The 22413-nt window shown below is 38.9% G+C and overlaps 1 protein-coding gene across 13 annotated transcripts in view; it reads right to left on the bottom strand.

Moving 5' to 3' along the window:
- Nucleotides 1-22413, bottom strand: part of TTC3 (tetratricopeptide repeat domain 3) — a 119764-nt gene that overhangs the window by 90703 nt on the left and 6648 nt on the right. For 4 of the 13 annotated variants that reach the window (XM_027548838.1, XM_027548843.1, XM_027548844.1 and 1 more), the window contains exons 1-9: nt 16236-22264; nt 15235-15277; nt 14777-14927; nt 14272-14359; nt 12637-12690; nt 11524-11644; nt 9390-9475; nt 7777-7871; nt 6542-6604 (exon numbers count right to left, since the gene is read on the bottom strand). The exons of 2 other annotated variants lie outside the window; for them this stretch is intronic. In XM_027548838.1, the coding sequence (XP_027404639.1) occupies nt 6542-6604; nt 7777-7871; nt 9390-9475; nt 11524-11644; nt 12637-12690; nt 14272-14359; nt 14777-14927; nt 15235-15277; nt 16236-16373 (839 nt within the window). In that variant the 5' untranslated portion in view covers nt 16374-22264. Of the gene's footprint in view, nt 1-3335; nt 3688-6541; nt 6605-7776; nt 7872-9389; nt 9476-11523; nt 11645-12636; nt 12691-14271; nt 14360-14776; nt 14928-15234; nt 15278-16235; nt 22266-22413 lie in introns of those variants that run through there. 7 more of the 13 variants (XM_027548866.1, XM_027548871.1, XM_027548831.1 and 4 more) reach the window with 5 other exon arrangements.

Genomic DNA, 22413 nt, shown 5'->3' with positions numbered 1-22413 from the left:
AACTACATGCAACAACATGGGTCTCAAACACAATGCTGAAAACCAGACATAAAGAGCACGGATCACATGATTCTGTTTATATTGCACAAAGCAGGCAAAACTAACCTATGGTGTCAGAAGTCAGGACAGGAGTTATCCTGGGGGAGGAAGTGGGCAGTGACTGAGGGGGAACAAGGGTGACTTCCGGGGTACTGGGGTTGTGATCTGGATGCTGGGTATGGTTATTTGCATCTGAAAAATTCAACCTGCACACTTATGAACTGTACACTTCTCAATATGTGTATTACAGTTTTTCTTTTGCGTAGTACAAGAGTCACCCTTCTGCGGGAGGGTGTAATGTCCAATGTGGTATTTGAATTACAGAAGCCCTCCTGCCATCCTGAGGGGGTGGGCAGTCTGAGGTCCAAGTCACACGGTGGGGCTGGAAAAAAACCACTAGGTCTTTGATGGCATTGTCGAGTCACTACATACACAACCCTAGGACCGTCTTCTGGAACTCTTGGATCAAGTAAGTTTTCTTCCCCATTTAAACCAGCTGAATTAAGAGATCTCTATTATTTGCAGGCCAAAATCACCTGAATACAATGGCAAAACTCTCCCATCCTCTCTGCCTGAATGCCTTCACCAGCTGCCTGTGCTGGCTGCCTCCATCTCCTCATCCTCACTTCTGAGCCCACTCAGGCCTGGCATCTGTGCCAAGCTTCCCGCTGACAGCTCTCCCTAGGGACTAGAAGGTGTCCATAGAACTAAACCCAAGTTCCAAAGGGCTTCCCAGCAACAGGCCCTGTTGGCCACTCTCTCACTCGCTTCCAGGATCCTACACTGACTCTCCTCCTAGCTCTCTGGCGAACCTCGTAGGAGTCTCCTGTGCAGCTTCATCCTTCTCTCATCGGCCACTTTCTCTGTCCCACAAAGCTCAGTCCCAGCTCCCCTTCTAATGTCAGCCCACACTCTCTCTAGACCAGTGGGCAGTCCTGGCTGCACATTAGTAGTACCTGGGGGGCTTCTAAAAAAGCCCGATGCCCAATTAAATGAGAACTTGGAGGGGTAACTGGGGTGGATTTCTTCAAAGCTCGAGTGATTTCAATGTGCAGTAATAGTTCTGGACTTGGGAGGGGAAGGAGATGCTATTAACTGACTTTCTCAAACCACAACACCTACGTACGTGAGAACTTTGAATGCCCAGAAGAGTTATCATCTTTCCCCCTTATGGCAAATCGTCACTTTCAGGGCCTGACCAGATCACAAAGAAGTAACATTTTTAGTCCCCAAGTTTCTCGATCTCACAATGAAGCAACAAAAGCAGGATTCAGATGGAATGGTCAGTTACTGTCAAATATGCAGTGACTATTAATCACACATACATTTTAAATCAAAAGTTAGTGTCTGGAAGTAAAATTACGTATGTTCTTTCATCCAAGTAAAATAAATTCTTGTTAGGAATTTATCCTATATATCTATGTATACTTGAATCGGAGTGTTAAACATAAAAGGATATTACATAGTTTTAGCTAACTTTTTAAACTGGAAATAAGCTATGTTCTAATACAAACTAATGCACAGTAAAACACTATGCAGCCATGAATAAAAACTGGGGTAGATGTCAGTATTCACTGATGTGCAACAACTCCAACATTTAAATATTAAAAGAAGCAAGATGTACAACAGAGTGTATAATATGCTCTTATCCATGTTAAAACAAAAGACACATACATTATACTGAACCAAATGAAAATGCCTTATTCTGACTTATAAAAATGGCAACTTCATCTGGTTCAAAGTAGTAAGTGTTCATAAAGGCATAAAATATTACTGAAATGCCTAAGGATCTGAAGAAAGGGATTAGGGCAGGGGTCTCAGGTGGGCAAGAGTTTTCAGTTTATCCTTTTGTTCTCTTTTAATTTTTTATGATGTGCATTTGTTACTGTGTTTTAAAAAGGGGTGCACCTCAAATAAGACTGATAAAGTAACTATTTCGTTCAAAAGCAAATTCAGCATTTTTTTTTAAGCAAAATAGAGATCATACAAGTAAGAGAACCGAGTGAGGAATAATTCATCAACCAATACACTAAAAACGCCCCACATACACTAAGATTTTTGAAAATTCTCACAAAAACATACAATTTACTTGATTTACACCTCACACACATGTGTTCAGAAACACACACACAATCATTTAAAATCTAGCTGCCTCATATTATTCACAAGTTGGGAGCTAATAGAAGGGAATACCATCTAAGTGTAGTTAAATACCAAAGGATCAGAGTAAACACCAAGTTTTAAAATTCTATACTCTTCCCAAGTAAATTTAAAATATCCAAGACTAAGCTTTCCCCTTTTCCAATTACATTTCCTATTACACAGTTTATTCCATCCCACCAAAGAATTCAAATTTCCACACGCGAGTCCCACTGAGAATGAATTAAACAGTAACCCTAATCATCTACCTTGTATAACTATTGCAACCACAGAGGCTATAGATGCCTGATTGCTTTTTCTAGATTCTGTTCTAATCTGAAAATTTCAAATTACCTCAATTAAAAGCATCACTCTAAGATGCCCTCGACCTCTCAAATTCTATTTAAAACGGGGACTTATAGAAGACCGGAAGATAACGGACATCTCATCCCAGCCAGGCACTCTGGGATGCACCGCCCACAGGCGCAGCGTGAAAGGCTGGCAGGGAGCACAAGCCTGCCCTCCCCTCCCTCACCCCAGCCCCGTCCCGGGTTTCCTGGAGCGGCACACCTCTGGAGAATGGTAAGGGTTCTGACTGGCTCTTGGCCTCACCTGTATCCACCCAAAGGTGGTCAGATTTAGAAACTGACTACGTGGCATTAAAACCTCCGCCACCACGCTGACCATTTCTGAGTGAAACATTTTCCCCACAAATACCTCACCTCAGGCTCCCAGCCAAACCGGCCTTAAAATATTTGTATTTCTCCCCTTTCAAGATTATTTTTCACTTACTTTATCCTAATGCTTGGTGTTTCATCTTATGTGCATTGTTAATTACACTTTGTATCAAATATATGTAACAGTACAGAGAATAACATTAACATAATCAATACCCATGTACCAGCTTAGCAAGACCTTAACATTTTGCCATATTTACTTCAGATCTTCTTGCCAGGTTTGTCACAGGTGACATCCATTGTGAACCATCTTTCCCAGCTCCAATCCATTGTCCTCCCTCCCTCCCCAGAGACAGCCACTCCATTGGTATTTTAACATGCCCGTGCACTTCAAAGTCACTGTTAATACATACTATGCATTAATTATGCATATGCATATCATTTTGCACATTTCAAAACATCACATAAATGGCATCATACCGTACAAATCATTCTGCAACTTGCTTTTTCACTCAACACTGCATTCATTTTAACTGCTGCACAGCATTCCATTGTATGAATATACCATAATTCATTTTATCCATTCCCTATAGATGGACTTTTAGGTGGTTTCCATTTCTTTACTCTTAACCATAACGCTCTAATGAAGGCTTGCACACATCTTCTCGGGTAGCCCAGAAGCGGGCAGGAGAGTACACGTCTTCACCTTGCCACACGGCTCTCCACAGTGACTGCACCGATTTACACATTTCTCCGGCCGAGTATGAAAGTTTCCTTTGTTCCACGTCCTCTTAAACACTTGGTGCTATGAGGTTTTAAAATGTTTGCCAATCTAATGGGTACGAAAGAGAGACTCACAGTTTTTAATCTGCATGTCCTGTAAGGATAATCATGTTTATTGACTATTTAGATCATTAATTTTTTTCAACTTTCACATTGCTGTTTGAGCCTATCATCACCTGTGCATGGTGATTAATCGTAGAGACTGTGCATCCACCTGGGTTCACACCCACCCAGTGAGTATCTGAGGACACTGCTTAACCGCCCGGGCCTCAGGTTCCTCATCAAGAAAGACCCAGCAGCACCTATCTCACAGGGCTGGGAGGCTTTTATGAGTTAATACAGGAAAAGCACTCAAAACAGTGCCAGGGAGGCTATATGCTTCACCCTCAGCTGCTCAGCCAGACTCCCATGACAGATCTACCAGCCCTCAGAGACGAGGGCTTCAACACCTCTCAACCCTGATAACTCAGCTAAATGGCATGGGTCCTCCTAGGTCAAGGACACATCTGAATCGCTGGCAGTGTGTTCTTTTCTGAAGTCATATCATCTACTCACTTGATAAGGAGTTACGTGCACTGCAGGTTCAGGAAACATTATCCCTCCATTACTGAGCAAGTCATGTAAATAGTGAATGAGGTGGCAAACACCAGTAAAACCAGGGTGGCATCATGCTTCTGACATTAAACAAGCATCCAGCACATACTGGTGATTGCCTAACAAGGAAATGGTGCTGACCTGCCTCTACAGGAAACTGCTATGGTGTTGACCCACAAAGCTAGACCGTCAGCTGGGAGGTACAAGGATGGATGCACAACCCTACTCTTGATCTTGACCTTGACCTCACCAGGCTACCTGGCTTTGATGCACCTCCTTCAGAGCAGAGTTTCAGCAGGCTCCTACTTGAGTGTCTAGCATTTAACACTCACAAAAGAAGGCAGAACCCCTCATTTGCCTCTCAGCTCCAAGGGATCCCCTATGCAGAGGGGATGACCTTCGACCCACTCTGAAGTTTCAAATAGGCGCCTCGATTTTCACAAGAGGCTAGCCAAGTTGCCAGCCAAGCTATTCACCTTAAGAACATACAGAATGGCCTTTAAACAGCACAGGATATCTGCAAGTCTGGACCTAGCCAGAGGCAGTAACCTAAAGACATGTGCAGCCCATTTCTTGCCAGAACCAGTTGAGGACAGTGGTACTGATGGAAGACTGTGTCAAGCCCATCCATTCCTCTAGACTAGATAGCCTCGGTTATCCACGGCTTAAGCCATTTAAAAGCTGCATAACGTTAATACAGCGGTATTCTCCGAGGAGGTGATTTTTTATTTTCTTCTTTTTAAACTCTTGTATTTTCCAAATTTTCTACCATGAGAAAGTGTTCTGTTTATAATAAAAGAAAAACATAAATGTTATTTTTGAAAACTGTATACTTGGAATACACCATACTCCCCGCTCCCACCTCCCACACTTCAATGCAAGTACTCTCCCTGGAAAACAACTGACAGCAGACTCTCTGCTCTTATAAGAATCTTAATTTCAAAAACTATTGATGAAAACCAAAACTGCACTCTCAGGGTGTGTTTCTTTTACTCTGAACAGGAATGCTGCTGAGATTGTTCTCTACCCCATCACTCAGTTCATATTACTTGTAAATCATAGAAGAAATTTCTTCCGGAACCAAACATCAGGAAAACAGTTTCCCCTGAGAAACTGGTGTCCTCTTTCTTCATATATAGTGAGAATTCTATAACTTGCAAGGTATTCTCTTTTTATTTTGGGCAACAGAAAGGCAAGATGCAAATAGGAATTATAACTAATAACTAAGCAGGACCTTACGCCTACGCAGCTTTATTCTGAGGATCCCAGCCTCTAACGTGGTTTTTTAGTTTGTTTTTAGTATTTTTCTACTGAATGGATGTATTCCAGAAGGAATCCTGTAAGACACAGTTAAATTTAACAGTCTACACTGCTCAACACTCACACTTAATATTTAAGTTCTAAAAACTGTAAGCTGAGAGACAATAAAATCATGGGGGCGCTGTCAACAATCTTTCTCAACTAATAAATACTAGCTCACTTCAACATGAGGAACTAAGAGTTAATTACAATTTCACTCCCATAGTTAAATCATTAAACTTTTCTTTTCTTTATGAAGGACATTTACTTAGTTTTAGTCATACTTATACAGAAGAAACAAATACAGCAAGAATTGTTCCAGAACTATACAGATTAGCTAAGAGCAAAAGAAGGTAATATATTATAGGTGTTATAAACATAGATTATGCATCATCAGGTAAGAGCTGTGTTTGAATCTTGGCATCACTACATCACAGCTTGAAAAAAAATGGAGCAGGGTAGAACGAAATTCACAATTACTAATGGTATGAGTTTATCCACACGTAAAATATGGAAAATAACATTATCTAACCTATTAAATACACCAAGTCGCTCAGTTGTGTCTGACTCTCTGTAACCCCATGGACTGTAGCCCGCCAGGCTCCTCTGTCCATAGGATTTCCCAGGTAAAAATACTGGAGTGGGTTGCCATTTCCTCTTCCAGGGGATCTTCCCAGCCCAGGGATTGAACCCACATCTCCTGCACTGGCAGGCGGATTCTTTACCACTGAGCCACCTGGGAAGCCCTATTAAATGTGCTGTTGAGAATTAAATAACCTACTTCAAGTGCTTAAAATAATGCAAAGCATATGCTATCCACTCTATTAAAAAAATCAGTTTCTGTCATTGCTGTTTTTATATATAAAACCTACAGAGCTCTCTTTAACCATTTAACTATTTCTGCCAAAGAACTACTGAAGGATTTTCTGGCATAACTGCAAACAGAAACATTTCTCAAATATAGGTATTTAGCATAACAGCTGAGTGATTAAGCACTCTAAGCAATTTACCTGAATTGTCCAGTACGAAGAAAACAAAGAGCTCGGTTACCATACAGCAGGTGATTTTCAGGCCTTTAAAAAAAAATAGTGTTTCATCAGTGAAGAACATTACATTTAAAATAAGAACATAACACAGAAATCATAAGGCAAGAAAAAATTTTCAAAATCTTCATATCTGTTTGGCATAGCAGAAATGAATATAGGATTTGGAGTCCTAACTGGCTAAGTCCTGGTTCCTTCACTTCCTGAAGGGCTTGTTCAAATCAACTCAACTTCTCTGTATTCAAAATGAAGACTAAAAGTTTTGCTTTTTCTGTTACGCTCTTGGGGCTGCTGAGAGGACCAAATGAGACATTAAAATCTAGCGAACTACAAGCATGTTGTCACTGAAGAGGACAGAACACTTCTATGTAAATCAGAACTGTACCACCTTGACAAAGGACATCTGTAAACTGCAACCGTAATTTAAACAGTGTGACTTCAAGCTTTGTCCCATTTGGTTTTATCTTATTCCACCTCTTATTTCCACCTCTTACTTCACCTATATTATCTCCACCTCTCCTAGAGCAGACAGGCAACCTTCCAAATGTGGTTTGCTACCTAGATTCACTCATTCCCTGTGGCGATGGGTACATCTGGAAAGAGCGCAGCTGTCTACAGCACACCCTCCTAAGGCTGCTACAGCATTAGGTGGCCCAGCAAAGATGTCAGTAAGAACCAAGTGAGGCACACGTGTAAGAATGCTACAAAATTCTAGCAGCTGGACAAATAGAAGATAAGGCAGAACACATGTACTCTCTCAACAATCCCAACTTTTATCCTTTAAAAGTTCCCTCATAGAAAGCACAAATCCCTGAATGGGTGACATCTAGTAACTAATTAGTTAACTAATTAGTAAAGAATTAGTAACTAATTCTTTCTTATCAGTCAATAATTTGGAAGGAATTAGAAGAAGGGAAAATGAGTCCAAGAAAAAACAGATGACCCTGTACTAGAAAGCTTGGGAACAAATTGGGGCAGGATAGAAGCAAATTCAAAATTTTGCCTAACAGGCTTAACTTATATAACTTAAGTTCATCTATTCAGTTCACCTCATGTTTCTTATACCTACGGGTGAGAAAACATTCTGCACAGCAAACTGAAGATACTCTCCAGTTCCTCATCTTGTGTTTCTTTCATACTGACTAGCATTCTAACGTGATCTGCCACATAGAAAGGGTCTCAATATTCCATTTTGCTCTTACCTACATTCAATGGCTCTGGTGTAATAGATAATAGCTATATCATATCTTTCTTTGGAAAACTCTTCATTTCCTTTCATTTTCATTAGTTCTCCTTGCTGAGAAATCAAAGTAAAAGAAGAGTCATCAATTACATTCAAAAAGAATCAGGAACCCAAAAACCTATGGAAAATGGTTCTGGGTTTTTATCTTAGAAGTCAAAAATAATCTGGGGGATTACTTATGTAGAAAACGAGAATTCAATACCCAGTATTTTGACATACACATTTAAAGAAGCCTGTCTCTAATGACTCAGGGCTAACTTTGTTAAAAAAGAATATTAAAAAGTAAACAAAACCACTACATTATGAATAATATGAACCATTAATCCCCTGTGTACCATATTTGGCAGGTCCACTCTTAAATATACATTATGCCTGCATAGCAGAAAAAAAAATAGATTTAAGGCAGAATTTTAATTTTAGGCTAGAAAATGTGATACTATTCAATAAACGTAAGAGCTTAAAAAATGTTGATTAGACTAACTGCCCCTCAAAAAATGAGGTGACAAAGTTAGCAAAGGTGAAATAAAAACAAAACGCAGGAAAAAAGAGCATGAAATCAAATATGCTATAGCTATAACTAAAATTTCAACGGAAACATTCAAATTTTCAAAATAAACTATTATTTACTGGATTATATCATGAATGGAAAAATAATTTCCTAAATCCTTTTCTAAAAATTTGATTGTTAAAATCTTATTTTCTCTGGGTAAATTGTATGACATATGAATTACATGTCAATAAAGCTGGTCCCAAAGAAAATCATACTCTCTCAATTAATTAAAAGCCTTTTAAATTAAATTTTTAAAAAAATCAAGCTTCAATTTTCAATTAACTTTTAAAATCTTTAACATAAAATTCTGGGACTTCTCTGGTTGTCCAGAGGTTGGGAATCCGCCTCCCAAGGCAGGGGACACTGGTTAGTTCCTGGTCTGGGAAAATCCCGTGTACCTAGGGGCAACCAAGCCCACGTGCCACAGCGGGTGAGCCTGCGCTCCAGAGCCCGTGAACCACAATGACCGAAGTCCACCCGCTGCAACCACTGAAACCTATACAGCCTGTTTGCTTTAGACAGGCACTGAAGCCTGTAGTTTGCAACGAGAAGCCTGCTCGCCACAACCACAGAAAGCCCAACCAGTGCAGCCTAAAATAAGTAAATTAAAATTAAAAAAATTTTAAAATTCTGATCAAGATGTCTTCCTCTTCCAAAACCAATTCTAATCAAAATTTACTAAAAACCTCTCTCAAATATGTTATCAAATTCTACAGTAGTCCTTCTTATATTCAGATGTGCTGTGTGCTCAGTTGTTCAGTCATGTCCGACTCTTCGCAACCCTGTGGACTGTAGCCTGCCAGGCTCCTCTGACCATGGGGATTCTCCAGGCAAGAATACTGAAGTGAGTTGTCATGCCCTCCTCCAGGGGATCTTCCAAACCCAGAGATCGAACCCACGTCTCCCATATTGCAGGCAGATTCTTTACCATCTGAGCCAATACTGAAATTTCCCCTGAATATTAATAAAAGTTCTAACAAACAAATCTCAAAATATACTTACAAATAATTATTTATTCTCACCTCTAGACACTCCGCACAACTTTGAGTTTTAAATTCTTCAAGCAAACTGCAGTTTTCTGTTACAACTTTAGTTATGTGATACTTGTCTAAATGTTATTTTTAGGAGAGAGTGAGAAAAAATGTATTAAAAAAATTGGTATTGTTAATGTTCTCACTCTTAGGCGAGGTATGTGAGTCTGTAAAGTTAAACAACTGATAAACTGTTTCAGAAAACATTGGATTCATTGCTTGCCATGAATCTAATTGACCTTATTTCTAGCTTATTATTACTCTAGTTCTAATTGTAGGTAACAGTGCTCTGTCCTAACACATTCCAATCAGGCCTCATAATTACTCAAGTCAATTTAATAACACTGAGCTACAGTGTACCCAGCACAAAGTTCAACTAAAATTTCTGAAAACAAAAGCCTGGGAAACTACTTTCTAAGATATATTTAATATAAAAAATTTTTTTAACATCTTATTTCAACATTATAACTCTCAAGTCAAAATCAGACATTTTTTTAAACATTCTCATAAAAATGTAATAAACTAATTCAAACGCAGTAGGTAATAACCAACATTTATGTTAAAAGTTTACGAGACCTCATTTTCTATATTTTAAGTTGTTCTATAAAAAAGATTTTATTAATAAGTGGTAAATAATTTTATTGCAACAAAACTATAATTATGCCTCCAGCCAAACATATTCATTTCCAAGGCAAAGTAGTACCTAAAACTTAACACTGAAGAATTTTAGAAGATGATGGGGACAGAATAAGATTATAGAACAAAAACCTGAACTTTGGGATCAGAGAGACCTAACTTCTTATTTAGGTTCTACTACTTAACAGACGAAAGCAGTATCATTTAACCTCTCAAAGTTTACTCATTTCTAAAATAGGATCACAGCAGCTACCTTGCAGGGCTATTATAAAGAAAAGAGCACACAGAAAGTGTCAGAAACAAGTCCAACAACAGACGCCCAATACATGATACTGGTCGTCTAATTTCACCATAAAATCTAGCCTATAATTAAAGGCTTCCAAAACAACAAAGAGAACCACCTCTACTCATGTAATACAGCCCAGCATCTAATAAATATCAGGAAAACCTGTCTTCATATTTAAGCTTAATTTCTAACACCCAGGTCAAGAGTACAAAGTATGCCCTCTACTCAGCAGAAATGGCAAATAATCAGTCACCATCAACTGAAGAGTCAAGTACTTCCTGTTTCAAGATCCCTATAAAAACACTATGGTTTTTCCTGTGTTCATGTATGGATTTGAGAGTTGGACTGTGAAGAAAGCTGAGTGCCGAAGAATTGATGCTTTTGAACTGTGGTGTTGGAGAAGACTCTTGAGAGTCCCTTGGACTGCAAGGAGATCCAACCAGTCCATTCTGAAGGAGATCAGCCCTGGGATTTCTTTGGAGGGAATAATGCTGAAGCTGAAACTCCAGTACTTTGGCCACCCCATGTGAAGAGTTGACTCATTGGAAAAGACTCTGATGCTGGGAGGGATTGGGGGCAAGAGGAGAAGGGGACGACAGAGGATGAGATGGCTGGATGGCATCACTGACTCGATGGATGTGAGTCTGAGTGAACTACCGGAGTTGGTGTTGGACAGGGAGGCCTGGCGTGCTGCGATTCATGGGGTCGCAAAGAGTCGGATATGACTGAGCGACTGAACTGAACTGACTGATAAGAACACTGCTAACATTCAAATGCTTTAGAGAAAAATATTTCACAAGGTAAAAAATATATAAGGCAGTTTCATCATACCTCAAAGTAACAGATTCATCAGAAAAATGAAAATTATGGTCTTAGCTCAGTTACTTATTTCTCTTATGAATGAAAATACATGAACCCCAGTGTGGAGTCTTTCTTTGGTTATTATATATAACTCATAGCATCCACTTGGTAGGATGTTTAAAAAATATATAGTCACACAAATCATCAATATAGGAAATACAAAATAAAATTAACTACAGGGTTAAAGTTCTCTTATCCAGTCTTTTCTCTTATGCACAAGAGAAAAAAACATGTTTAAAAATCCTAAGATAAACACAAAATCACATAGCCATGCATTCTACTTTCCAAAATAATACCTTTATAAAACTAAGTCAAGTAACAATTTAAAGCATTTATACTTACATTCAGTAAAGAAAATACTTAACATACGCCAACAATTATCAACTGCTCCTAATTTAGATAAAATTGTTACATCGCCTGTGTATTTCACCCAATTCAAAGCTTCTTCCATTGCCAAGATTTTCTGTTTCAAAAAGAGGGGTGAAAATGTGATTTATGTATTAATTATAAGTTTACATGTGGCATTATAAATTTCTCTTATATAGCATTTCATATTCTTAATAAAAACTTGGAAAACATATTTTCATTACTCTGGCATGCAACCTAGAATAGCTAGACCCCAGCGCACAAGTTAACAGAGACCATAGACTCACGTATGTTACATCTTCAGGGAACCTCAGGCCACCCTCAGAGCTCAAAATGCTGCTGCAGTGATTACAGAACAGGAAGCTGAGGTCTACAACCTGGCCAGAGGCTGCCCTGGGGAGCAGCAGAGTCCAATAACAAAGGTGAACGAGGGTTCTCAGGTCTCATCTACACTAGGACTTCCATCCTTACCTCAGAATTAAAGGTACAGATTAAGGTTCACAAAAGGTACTATGTATTTTAAATGGTCTTTGGCAGAGAGAAGAATAAGCATATATACAACAAGAGGAGTGCATGCCTGGACAAATAAGCGCTCAGTGCGATGACCTTCATCAAGGGTCAAGGGTTCACAGAAATGTTATCATACTTCTAATGTCTGAAAAGACTTCAGAAATAGTGGAGTTATCAGTGCTGGTGTCAGGCTTAAGGGAAACATGTATCTGTCAGAAATTCCCTGGCAGTCCAGTGGTTAGGACTCTGCAGCCTCACTGCTGAGGGCCCAGGTTCAATCCCTGGCCGAGCAACCAAGATCCCACAGAATGAGATTATCCAGTAATCATATACCGAAAAATGTCCACACCAGGGACCTAGTAATTTCATTTGGAAGAGAATATATGACAGATAAACAAAAGAGAAAAAACAATCAAATTGCAAAAAAAAAAAAAAGCTATGGGGGGAAAAAATGAAAATGATACAAACCACCCAAATAAGGAGACTGCTTAGGCAAAATATAGAAATCCATACGACTAAATGATACATATGAATAACTGCCACTTATTCACAGTGCTGGATTCTCATGTTGACACTTACATTCTCTATTTTATAGCCAATTCTCAATAAGCCTCCGATAAAGAATGTATCATTCTGCAAAACAAAAAAAAAACATTTTTTTTTATCTGGCCAATTATACTTTAATTTTCTAGTGAATAAAAAAAATTCTACATTTTAGGAATACTACTGTATGTACAGGGCTTTCCAGGTGGCTCAGTAGTAGAGAATCCGCCTGCCAGGCAGGAGATCCCTGAGTCAGGTAGATCCCCTGGAGAAGGAAATGGCAACCCACTCCAGTATTCTTGCCTGGGAAATCCCATGGACGGAGGAGCCTGGTGGGCTCCTCCGTCCATGGGCTCGCAAAGAGTTGGACACAACTGAACAACTAAAAACCACCGTATGTACCAATAGTCCACTTCCCAGAGCAGTATTATGCCCAACTGACCTCTTAAGGACCCTGAATCAAGTCAGAAACAGTCTTACACAGGGTTCTAATAATAAAATGATTTAGTGTAACTTTTAGATGTACTGATTTTAAAGTTCATTACACCTAAAAATCTTTTTATAAAATTCATTGGCTTATATAAATTATTGCAAAGGATTATCTATAGGAAATAAATATCAGAATGCCCTTTCTAAATTTAAGTTTGCAATCAGAATTTGCAAGAAAAACACTTGGCCCCATAACCAAATGAAATAAGAAAAGTTATTAATGGCTTTCAAGGGAAAAAAAAACACAAAACCTTTCAGTGTAGTACACAGATAACTCCTCAAATCTGACATGATAAAGTTTATCCCAAAGAAAAAATATTTGTTGTGGTGGTGGTGACAATGACATGATTTTATGTTACAAGAAAGAATCTGTCACTTTTAGAACCTGTGACAAAGGTTTCTGTAAACCAGGAGCACACTTTCATTTGTGACAAATTCTAATTTCTATTCTTTAAAGAAATGGAGCCAGCCTAGTTCTCATCATGTCACTTCAGAACCATGAAAACAGCCATCTACCTAACCTCTGAAATACACAGCATGAACTCTTGCATAGCAGAATAAGCTCAGGTTGTGCTGTGCTGTGCTGTGCTGTGCTTAGTAGCTCAGTCATGTCTGACTCTTTGCAACCTTCATGAACTGCCTCTCGCCAGGCTTCCCTGTCCTTTGCTATTTCCCAGTTTGTTCAGACTCATGTCCATTGAATGAGTGATAACATCCAACTATCTCATCCTCTGTCGTCCCCTTCTCTTCTTGCCCTCAATCTTTTCCAGCATCAGGGTCTTTTCCAATGAGTCAGTTCTTTGCATCAGGTGGCCAAATACCAGAGCTTCAGCATTAGTCCTTTCAATGAATATTCAGGACTGATTTCCTTTAGGATGGACTGGTTGGATCTCCTTGCAGTCCCCAAAGGGACTTGCAAGAGTCTTCTCCAACACTACAGTTCAAAAGCATGAATTCTTCAGCACTCAGCTTTCTTTATGGTCCAACTCTGAGACATCCATACATGACTACTGGAAAAACCATAGCTTTGACTATAGGGACCTTTGTTGGCAAAGTAAACTCAGGTTAACCAAAACTAAAACCATTCCTGTTAGCCACTATAAATTAGTAGCATGGGCCTGATACCATATAAATATTTATATTCCTGAAATAGGGGGGTGGGATATACATTCTATATCTTACCACAACTTTCTTTGCCAAATCCACAATATCTTCCATCAGTTCAAGCTGCTGTAATTTCTTCAAACTTATCTCACAAGCATGAGAACCGCTTAAAGACAAATTTATTTTTTAAAAGATTATGTTTTCATATATAAAAATTCATTAAATTTTACACTTGACTATGTTATACCTCAATTTAAACTATTGGAATAAAAATTCTATTTCTTTCCTCTAGGTAATAACAAGCTATTTATTAAGTAGACAAAATATTACACCTTTTTCTTTCTTCTGTACTATAATGCTTGTATTTATAAACAAGTATGCTCTTCAATTTCATTAAATCACCAAGATTATTCATTTGTATCCAAATCCCAGTATTAACTTTTTCCACTCTATTAAACAAAAGTAGAGTTGAACAGTATATAAGAATGAGACATAAGCCTTCCATTGTACTTGGCATCCCTCAGTGGTAAGGCAACACGCTTACCACTGTTCATACAGAATGGTTTAACAGACAGTAACTCACCTGGTCCTTACACAGGAGTGCATCCGTGTTATTATAGAGCTCTGCTGACGTTGAAACAGAAGTGGCCAGAAGATGTGGACTTTAATGGCATCACAGTAATCTTGCAGGACAGAAATAGGTTGACTACACCACAGAGTGCAGATGTCAAATTCTTAATAAAAAAAAGTTTTAAATTAATATTTTGTGCCTTGTTTTGGAATGAATCAACACTGTTAAGGGAAAAGACAAAAATGGATATGGAAAGGTAAGAAATGAATGGATAAAATACCTGAATCTGTTGGATGTTAAGAATATCTAAATGTCAGCTAAAACTATTTAACAAAGGATTTTTTAATTTCTAGTGAAAAAGAACAGCAAAGAATAAATTCTCTTAAAGATATACGTCTATTATGTTGATGTGAACATATGAACATCCTGTAGAAGTTGTTTCAACAAAATTAAAATATCAATGTACTCACCTAAGTTTCCCTCAGTTTGGGCATAATCTTTATACTGTCTACCCTAAAAAGGAAAAGAATTCTTTTGATTTGTATCTAGTAAAATGCAGAAGTGCAGTTCTCCATTTCTTAAAACTTTATTTATTTACTTTTGGTTGCACTGGGTCTCCACTGCTGCACACATACTTTTCTCTAGTTGTGGTGCACGGGCTTTTCTTCGCAGTGGCCTCTCTGGCAGAGCACAGACTCTAGGGTGCCCAGGCTTCAGTAGCTGTGGCATGCGGGCTTAGCTGCCCCACAGCAGGTGAGATCTTCCTGGAACAGGGATCGAACCCATGTCCCCTGCACTGGCAAGCGGACTCTTAACCACTGGACCACCAGGGAAGTCCCCAGTTCTTGATGTAAGGGCAATCAGTACTAAACTAAAAACTTTCGGTACATTTACTTACACATTTTCAACACATCTTCAACCGATGTGTCTTTCAGCCTTTTCTCACAGGGCTTCCCCCAGTCTGTTTCTATGGGTCTCCCCTGAGAGCCTTGCTCACCTCCAGGCAGAAAACAAGCTTTCAGCAGCACTGCACATATCCCCTGGTGAGGCACTGCCTGCTCTCTTGTCTGAAACGACCCCTGCAGAAACTATATATACCTCCCTGTAAAATTTCAAGTAGCACACGAAATCTTTAAGGTTCTCACAAGAAGAAAAACAATGTATAACTATGTTGTAGAGATGGACGGTAACTGGACTTACTGTGTTGATCTCACAATATATACGTATGTTGAATCATTATGTTGTACATCTGAAACTAATGTCATGTCAATTATATCTCAATTTAAAAAAAAACTTTAAGAAGACATTATATTAAAAATAAAAAGTTAAGGGAACTTCCCTGACAGTCCAGTGGTTAAGACTGTACATCCAATGCAGAGGTCATGTGTTCAATCCCTGGTCGGGGAACTAAGATCTGGCATGTGGTGCAATAAGGCCAAGAAAAAAAAAAAAAGTTAAGAAATCTACTTACCACTCCATCACAGTAAAGCTGAGTCACACGAACATAATCACTGGACATAAACTCAGGGGCAAAGATACAATCATCCACATAAGGGCAATCTTCTAACAAGGCATAATCTGCAAAATTTCCCTGGGGAAAATCGGCCATGGTACACCACCCTAAGGACACAACACAAACTCAAATCAACAATGAAATCATTTGAGATGATATGAGCAGTTTTCCTAGCTTCTGCGGTATGTTTGATAAATACTTGGAACTTATGCCTCCAGGAAGCAACTCTGATGAGAACACTGAGCTCTGGAAGAGTCTCACCCTCATTTGCTAGTCTCTGCCATGACTCTCTTCAACCATCAGTTTAATCTGTTTCTTTTCTTTAGGTTCAAAGAGTCACCATCTCTGAATTTAACTGTTTACATGTCTCCTTTAGATGGAAGATAATTAAGGGCAGCTTATTTCATCTTTGTATGCTCCTAGCATGTGCTAAGTCCTCAAACAATGAGTTCAATAAGTGAACAAAAAACATCTTTCCACCACTGCCCTTTAACTCCATTTGCTTTTACTGCATCTATGAAATACGCTATTTCATCATACACGAACTCTTGCCACATTCTCCACCTCCTGACTAGAACTAAATCTTGATCCACTGAAAGAATGGTTGCCTATCCAGACCGAACTGTGAGTTTCTGTCCTGGGCACAGGGGCAGAGCTGAAGTGGTACAGGGAGAGCGTGCCCACCTCTTAATTCCTACAGCCACATCCAGACCTTCCCAGCACTCACTGCTCCTTATTCTCTAAACTACTGCAACGCAGGTAAGCACTGCTAGACTGCAACAGTGGGCAAACCCCTCATGTTACCAACAACCACATTTTTAAAATAACTATTTCAATAGAGGGGCAGGGGGCTGGAGTTGCAGACTCAAGTTTTTTTTTTCCTGAAGCAAGTTCAGTCATAAAAAGTATAGCTGTCAGAGAACTGGTACAAAACCTAACTATCACTGAAAAGAACTCAGTATTTTATTACTTCTAACTCTTCTCCAAAGAATGACTTTCCTCTTTGAGCATCACCAGCACCATTATTAACAGTGCTTTTTAATCTTTTCACTTCACCACTACTATCCCACTATTGTTAGGATAAACCAAGTTTCTTTTTTCCTAACCAAGACCACCATCAGCCCTTGGAAAATACATCTGTTTCTTTAATTAATCCTTTTCATGTTCCACTTGCTGTACAACCACCTCACAATATCAGAAGTGAAGAACAATAACCACCTTCATAGCAAACTGTTGGTACCATTTGTCACACGATGTGCCAAGCGTTTTGCGTGCACCACCTCATCAACACTCACAGCAACTCTCTGCAGGTACAAGTATCACCATCGTCACTGTACAGATGAAAACATTCACAGCAAAACTAATCCGCCCAAGATCACCAAGCTTGGGGGGAATCAAACCTAGGTCTTCGGACTCTATGGTCTCCTCTCAAACGCTGTATTTCACTAGGTTACGTTTCCTTGTCATGGATCGAGCTGCCTCCTGGCTGCTGCCGTGTTAAAGAACACCAGCAACTAGCTCACGGTGCTCTCCTCTCTCCTCCGGTCATCATTCCAGCCACACTAAGGTGGGCATGGACAGCCCTTCAGGACCCAACCATTGCAGTGCGACCACCTCCTCAACTAAAGTGCACCTTGCTGCCCTCCTCACCTAAGCTCTTCATTCACAAGGCCACATCTTGGATCACTGCCCAGGTCTAAACCAGTTTCTAAATCTGTAACTCTGATCAGCTCCTTGCTGACCCCAGCCAAGAGTCATCATGGCTCAGGTCTCCTCGGTCTCTTACCACAGATGTTTTTCACCTTCATCAAGAATGCTTTTTTTCATCCCATTCAAATGCTTCATTCTCCTTCATTTTCAGTTTCCTAATGTTGGGCTTCCACTTCCACCAAGGAAACGCTTTAGTGAAGTTGTTACTGATCTTTTCCAGTAGACTGAATAACTACAATGTCTGGAACCTTCTGACTTGTTCTGGGTGACCAGTATTTCCCATTTAGAGAATTTAACTCCAAAAGCAAACAATGATTGAAAAAAATAAAAAGTCATTTTAGCACCCAAGGTATGGCACATGATATGGGACATATGCTATTCTGGGAAACACATACACGTTTAAACTCATTTTTCTTAACAAGTGTTTTTTGTATATAAATACAGAAAGAGCCAAGAACTGTCTGTCACCATCACGGCATCGGATGCAATTAATGTGCTCATGAGTGTCAGACTGAGCCACTGTGACACCATGCTGGTCACCCCCAGCCTGGCATAGCTCACCGATACCATGCCCTACACCCACCGCACCATAATTACGGCAATGGTGTTATTGTTATTTTCTATTCTGTTTTAACCAGAGAGGCAATGCGGCATAGTGGTTAACAGCATGGCCTCTGGAACCAGACTGCCTGGGCTTGAATCCTGGCTCTCCCATTTCCTGAGTGTGTGATCTGGGATGAGTTACTTAACCTCTTGAGGTGTTTGTTTCCTATTTATTAAATGAGGACAGCAATACTACCTATTTGATTAACCAGTTAACATATGTCAAGTGCGTTTACTAGCACATGACGTATAGGAAATGCTATGAACATCAGCTATGACTAACATACTAGACGAGTATTTTTTAATCCACTATGTGGATGCCTCCAACTAAATGGTCTCCCTTAATAGCTACGTCCAAAAGCACTTTTCAGCTTACAACTTACTTGACGCTGTGGACCACTTCCTCCTCCTCAGAACTCTTCATCTGGACTCCAAAGACCATCTTCTCCTGGTCCTCCTCCTATTCTTCTGGCTGCTCTTCCTCAGTCTCCATGGGCGCTTCTTCTCCATTCCCCGCCACCCAAAGGTCAACTGTCTCTTCTTCTCATGCTTACTCTCTCCACACCCATGGCTTACAATAGCGCTTTCTGAACTTTCATTATGTGCATAGCTTCACCACAATTTTTGCCATTTCCACAAGTCACATGTACTTTATTTTCTTAGCATTTCTTTTTTACTGGGCTCACTTGGCCTAAGTGGTAGCACCCGTGATATTATAAGTTGGAAGGACAGCTTATGTTTTCCAGACATATTAGCATATATTCCTATTAAAAATTTTTTATCTATGTACTGCTGTAAATGGTCTCATAACCCACTATTTTAGCAAACCATGACTAAAAATGCAGTTAAGACTCTCAAATCTCTCCACGCTGTGTTATAACTCATAGACTTCTAGACTCTCCCTGTCAACCGCTACTGGATCTTAACCAAGACATCCCACAAGCCTCTCAGATTCAGTGAGTTCAAAATCAAACATCCTTTTCCTCAAGAACAAATGAAACCAAGTTCTTTCCTCTTTCTGTATGTTACCGGTAAACTGCTCTACATGCCACCTGGTTACCCAAATCTGGAGGTCAATCTAGACTCCCCAGTCTCCTTCAACATTCATAACCAAAGTGACCACAGAGTCCTGTCATTTCAACTCCTCTAGGAAACCCAAATTAGCACACGTACAACTCTTCGTGCCCAGGGCCACTGCCCTGGCTGAGGCTTCATCTCTTCTCTGAACTACTTGAACAAGCAGCCTCCTAACTGGTGACTTACCTTCGATCTTGGCATCCCCTAAAACTCTGATCATAAAATTTTACACTTAACTCTAACTTCTCTTTATCTTCAGAATAAAGACCAAACTCCCTACTACAGCACAGAAGTGGTTCTGTTTTGTGGTTCTGTTCCTGCATTTCTCTAGTCACTCCACGACATAATGCAGAAGCCAGTCCCACCCAGCTGCCTGTCATTTCTAAACAAACCTCATCTGCAACCAGAATGCCTACCAGTCCTTATTACTCGATTCCAGGAAGCATTTCCTGAACTTCTCACTACCACCAAGTTTATTTTTACACCTCTTCTCTGAGCATCCTGCTCCCAACATTTTGACAGCAATGTTCACAGTTTGGTCATTCACAATTTCTCTCTGTAGGTTCACTATGGGTCCAAACGGTACACTGTGCCCTACACACCTTTATTCTCTATCTCACTGTTTTCCAAAGTTTTAATTCACACACCCCAAAGTAGAAAGCTTTGCCAAATCCACCTGCCAACTGTGCTGTTACCTATTTAGTATTTTGATTTAGAATAACTCAACTTTCAACTTAGATATAAACTTGTTTTAATAGAAAATTTGTTATCACCAAGAAATCTTACAGAACTTTTTCCTGATACAAACTAAAATGAACATACTACAAAAATTTAATACAAGTGTAAAGGACTTCTGATCCCATCAGTTATGATGAACCAATGGGGCATTTCATGACTGCAAAACAAAGTGGATGCTAAATTTTTTTAATATTACTGAGCTCACAGAAATAGGGAACATTTAAAGTCACTTTTCCCCCCAAAGCAACAAACCTCTATCTAGAAACTAAACCTCACAGTCAAGATGACAAGAACAACATGGGACATGGAGCCGTGGGCCAGGAGCAAAGTGAGAGACTAAAAGGGGGTCCCACGGACAGCTCCCAGCCAACGCTGACACAAGCCCTATCAGAAGGAAAGTATCTCAACTCAGACTCTGAGAATTCCCAGAGAGAAAGAGCAATCAAGGAAGAGTTCATAACTGAAAATCTCCAAGCACAGGAGGTGACAACCCACCATGAGGGAGATAACAGAAAAAACAAGCAATAAATTTAGTTCCCTAAGGACATCAGACATGGGGGTCGCCAGTCTATAGAAGATCTACAGATTCAAAAAAAAAAAAAAAATGAGCAAGCAACAGGAGACTGGGTATAGCTAAAAAGAATGGAGTGATACTTTTAAAAATTAAAAGTATAATTGTTAAAAATAAATAAAACAGATGGATTGACGAGATGATTAGGCACCGTCAAGAAAACTGATAAAAAAGAACATGTGCCTGATTAAATTATCCAGCATTTTAAGTTCTGCCAAAGACACAAGTTAAAAATATAAAAGATGAAAAATAAGTGATTTGGAAACACATACATACATACATATATCCACTTAAATCTTGGGAAGGAGAAAGTAGATAAAATCAAAGAGAAAATGTTTAAATAATACATGGCTCAGAATCTTCTAGACTTCATGAAAGACAGTATTTTGAATCAAGAAACACATGTATCCAAAATAGGATAAAAAAAAGTAATCACTATCTAGACTCAGATGTAAAGGTGTAATCCCAAAGACAGAAAATTCAATGCAGCGAGATGAAAAATATTTTCTTCAAATCACCATAAATAAAACTGGTAGCAGACTTTGCAAGTAGAATAACATCTTTACACATGAACAGAAAGCAAAGCATCAACCTAAGAACTGTATACCTATCAAAATTCTCTCTCAAGAACAAGGGTAAAATAAAACTAATTTCAGATTAAAAAAAAAGAGTTGACCACCAAGAGACTTGAACTAACTTCTAAAAATACCAATTAAAAATCATAAACTATCTGACTGTATTTTTTAAAAATCTAGTAATACATTCTTAAGAGACACCTAAAATCTAAGGACATAAAAAAAGGACAGGAAAATGAAGAAAAAAGGTTAATCCATGTAAACTACCACCAAAAGAAAGGCGGGACAGACAAAACAGACCCTAAAAGACAAAAAAACAAAATTAGGCATAGGAAGAACCACAACATAAGAGAAAAGCATCAACCCACTAGGAAAACAATGCTTAGCTTGCAAGTATCAGATAAAATAGTCTCAAAATACATATAAGAAAAACTGATAGAACTACAGAGTCTGTAAGAAGGTAACAGTGGAAGATTGAAACGCATTTCTCTCATGCTAGGTCAAACAAATGAAAATTAATATAGACAACCGGAAACACAATTTTTAAGTTTGATCTAACAGATACATAACTAGAGAAATATAAATTCTTCACAAGTACACACAGAAGAATTATAATTCCCTATGTACAAAGCCATGAAGAAGGACAAACAAATGTTTTAAGAAAAATACACACTACATTCCCTGACAACACAACTAAGAAATGAACAACAAAAAGGAAAATGAAGAAATATTTGGAAATTTTAAAACACATATTTTAAAGAAAACTCTCAAAGATGTAAGTCAAAGAAATCAAAATAGAAATTTTAAATTTTGTTTAAATTTAAAACTTAATCAAAGTGGCATAAATTAAACCATATTATGT

The sequence above is a fragment of the Bos indicus x Bos taurus genome, chromosome 1 (assembly GCF_003369695.1).
Source record: "Bos indicus x Bos taurus breed Angus x Brahman F1 hybrid chromosome 1, Bos_hybrid_MaternalHap_v2.0, whole genome shotgun sequence".
NCBI classification, from domain to species: domain Eukaryota; kingdom Metazoa; phylum Chordata; class Mammalia; order Artiodactyla; family Bovidae; genus Bos; species Bos indicus x Bos taurus.
This window is presented reverse-complemented; position numbering and strand designations above follow the sequence as displayed.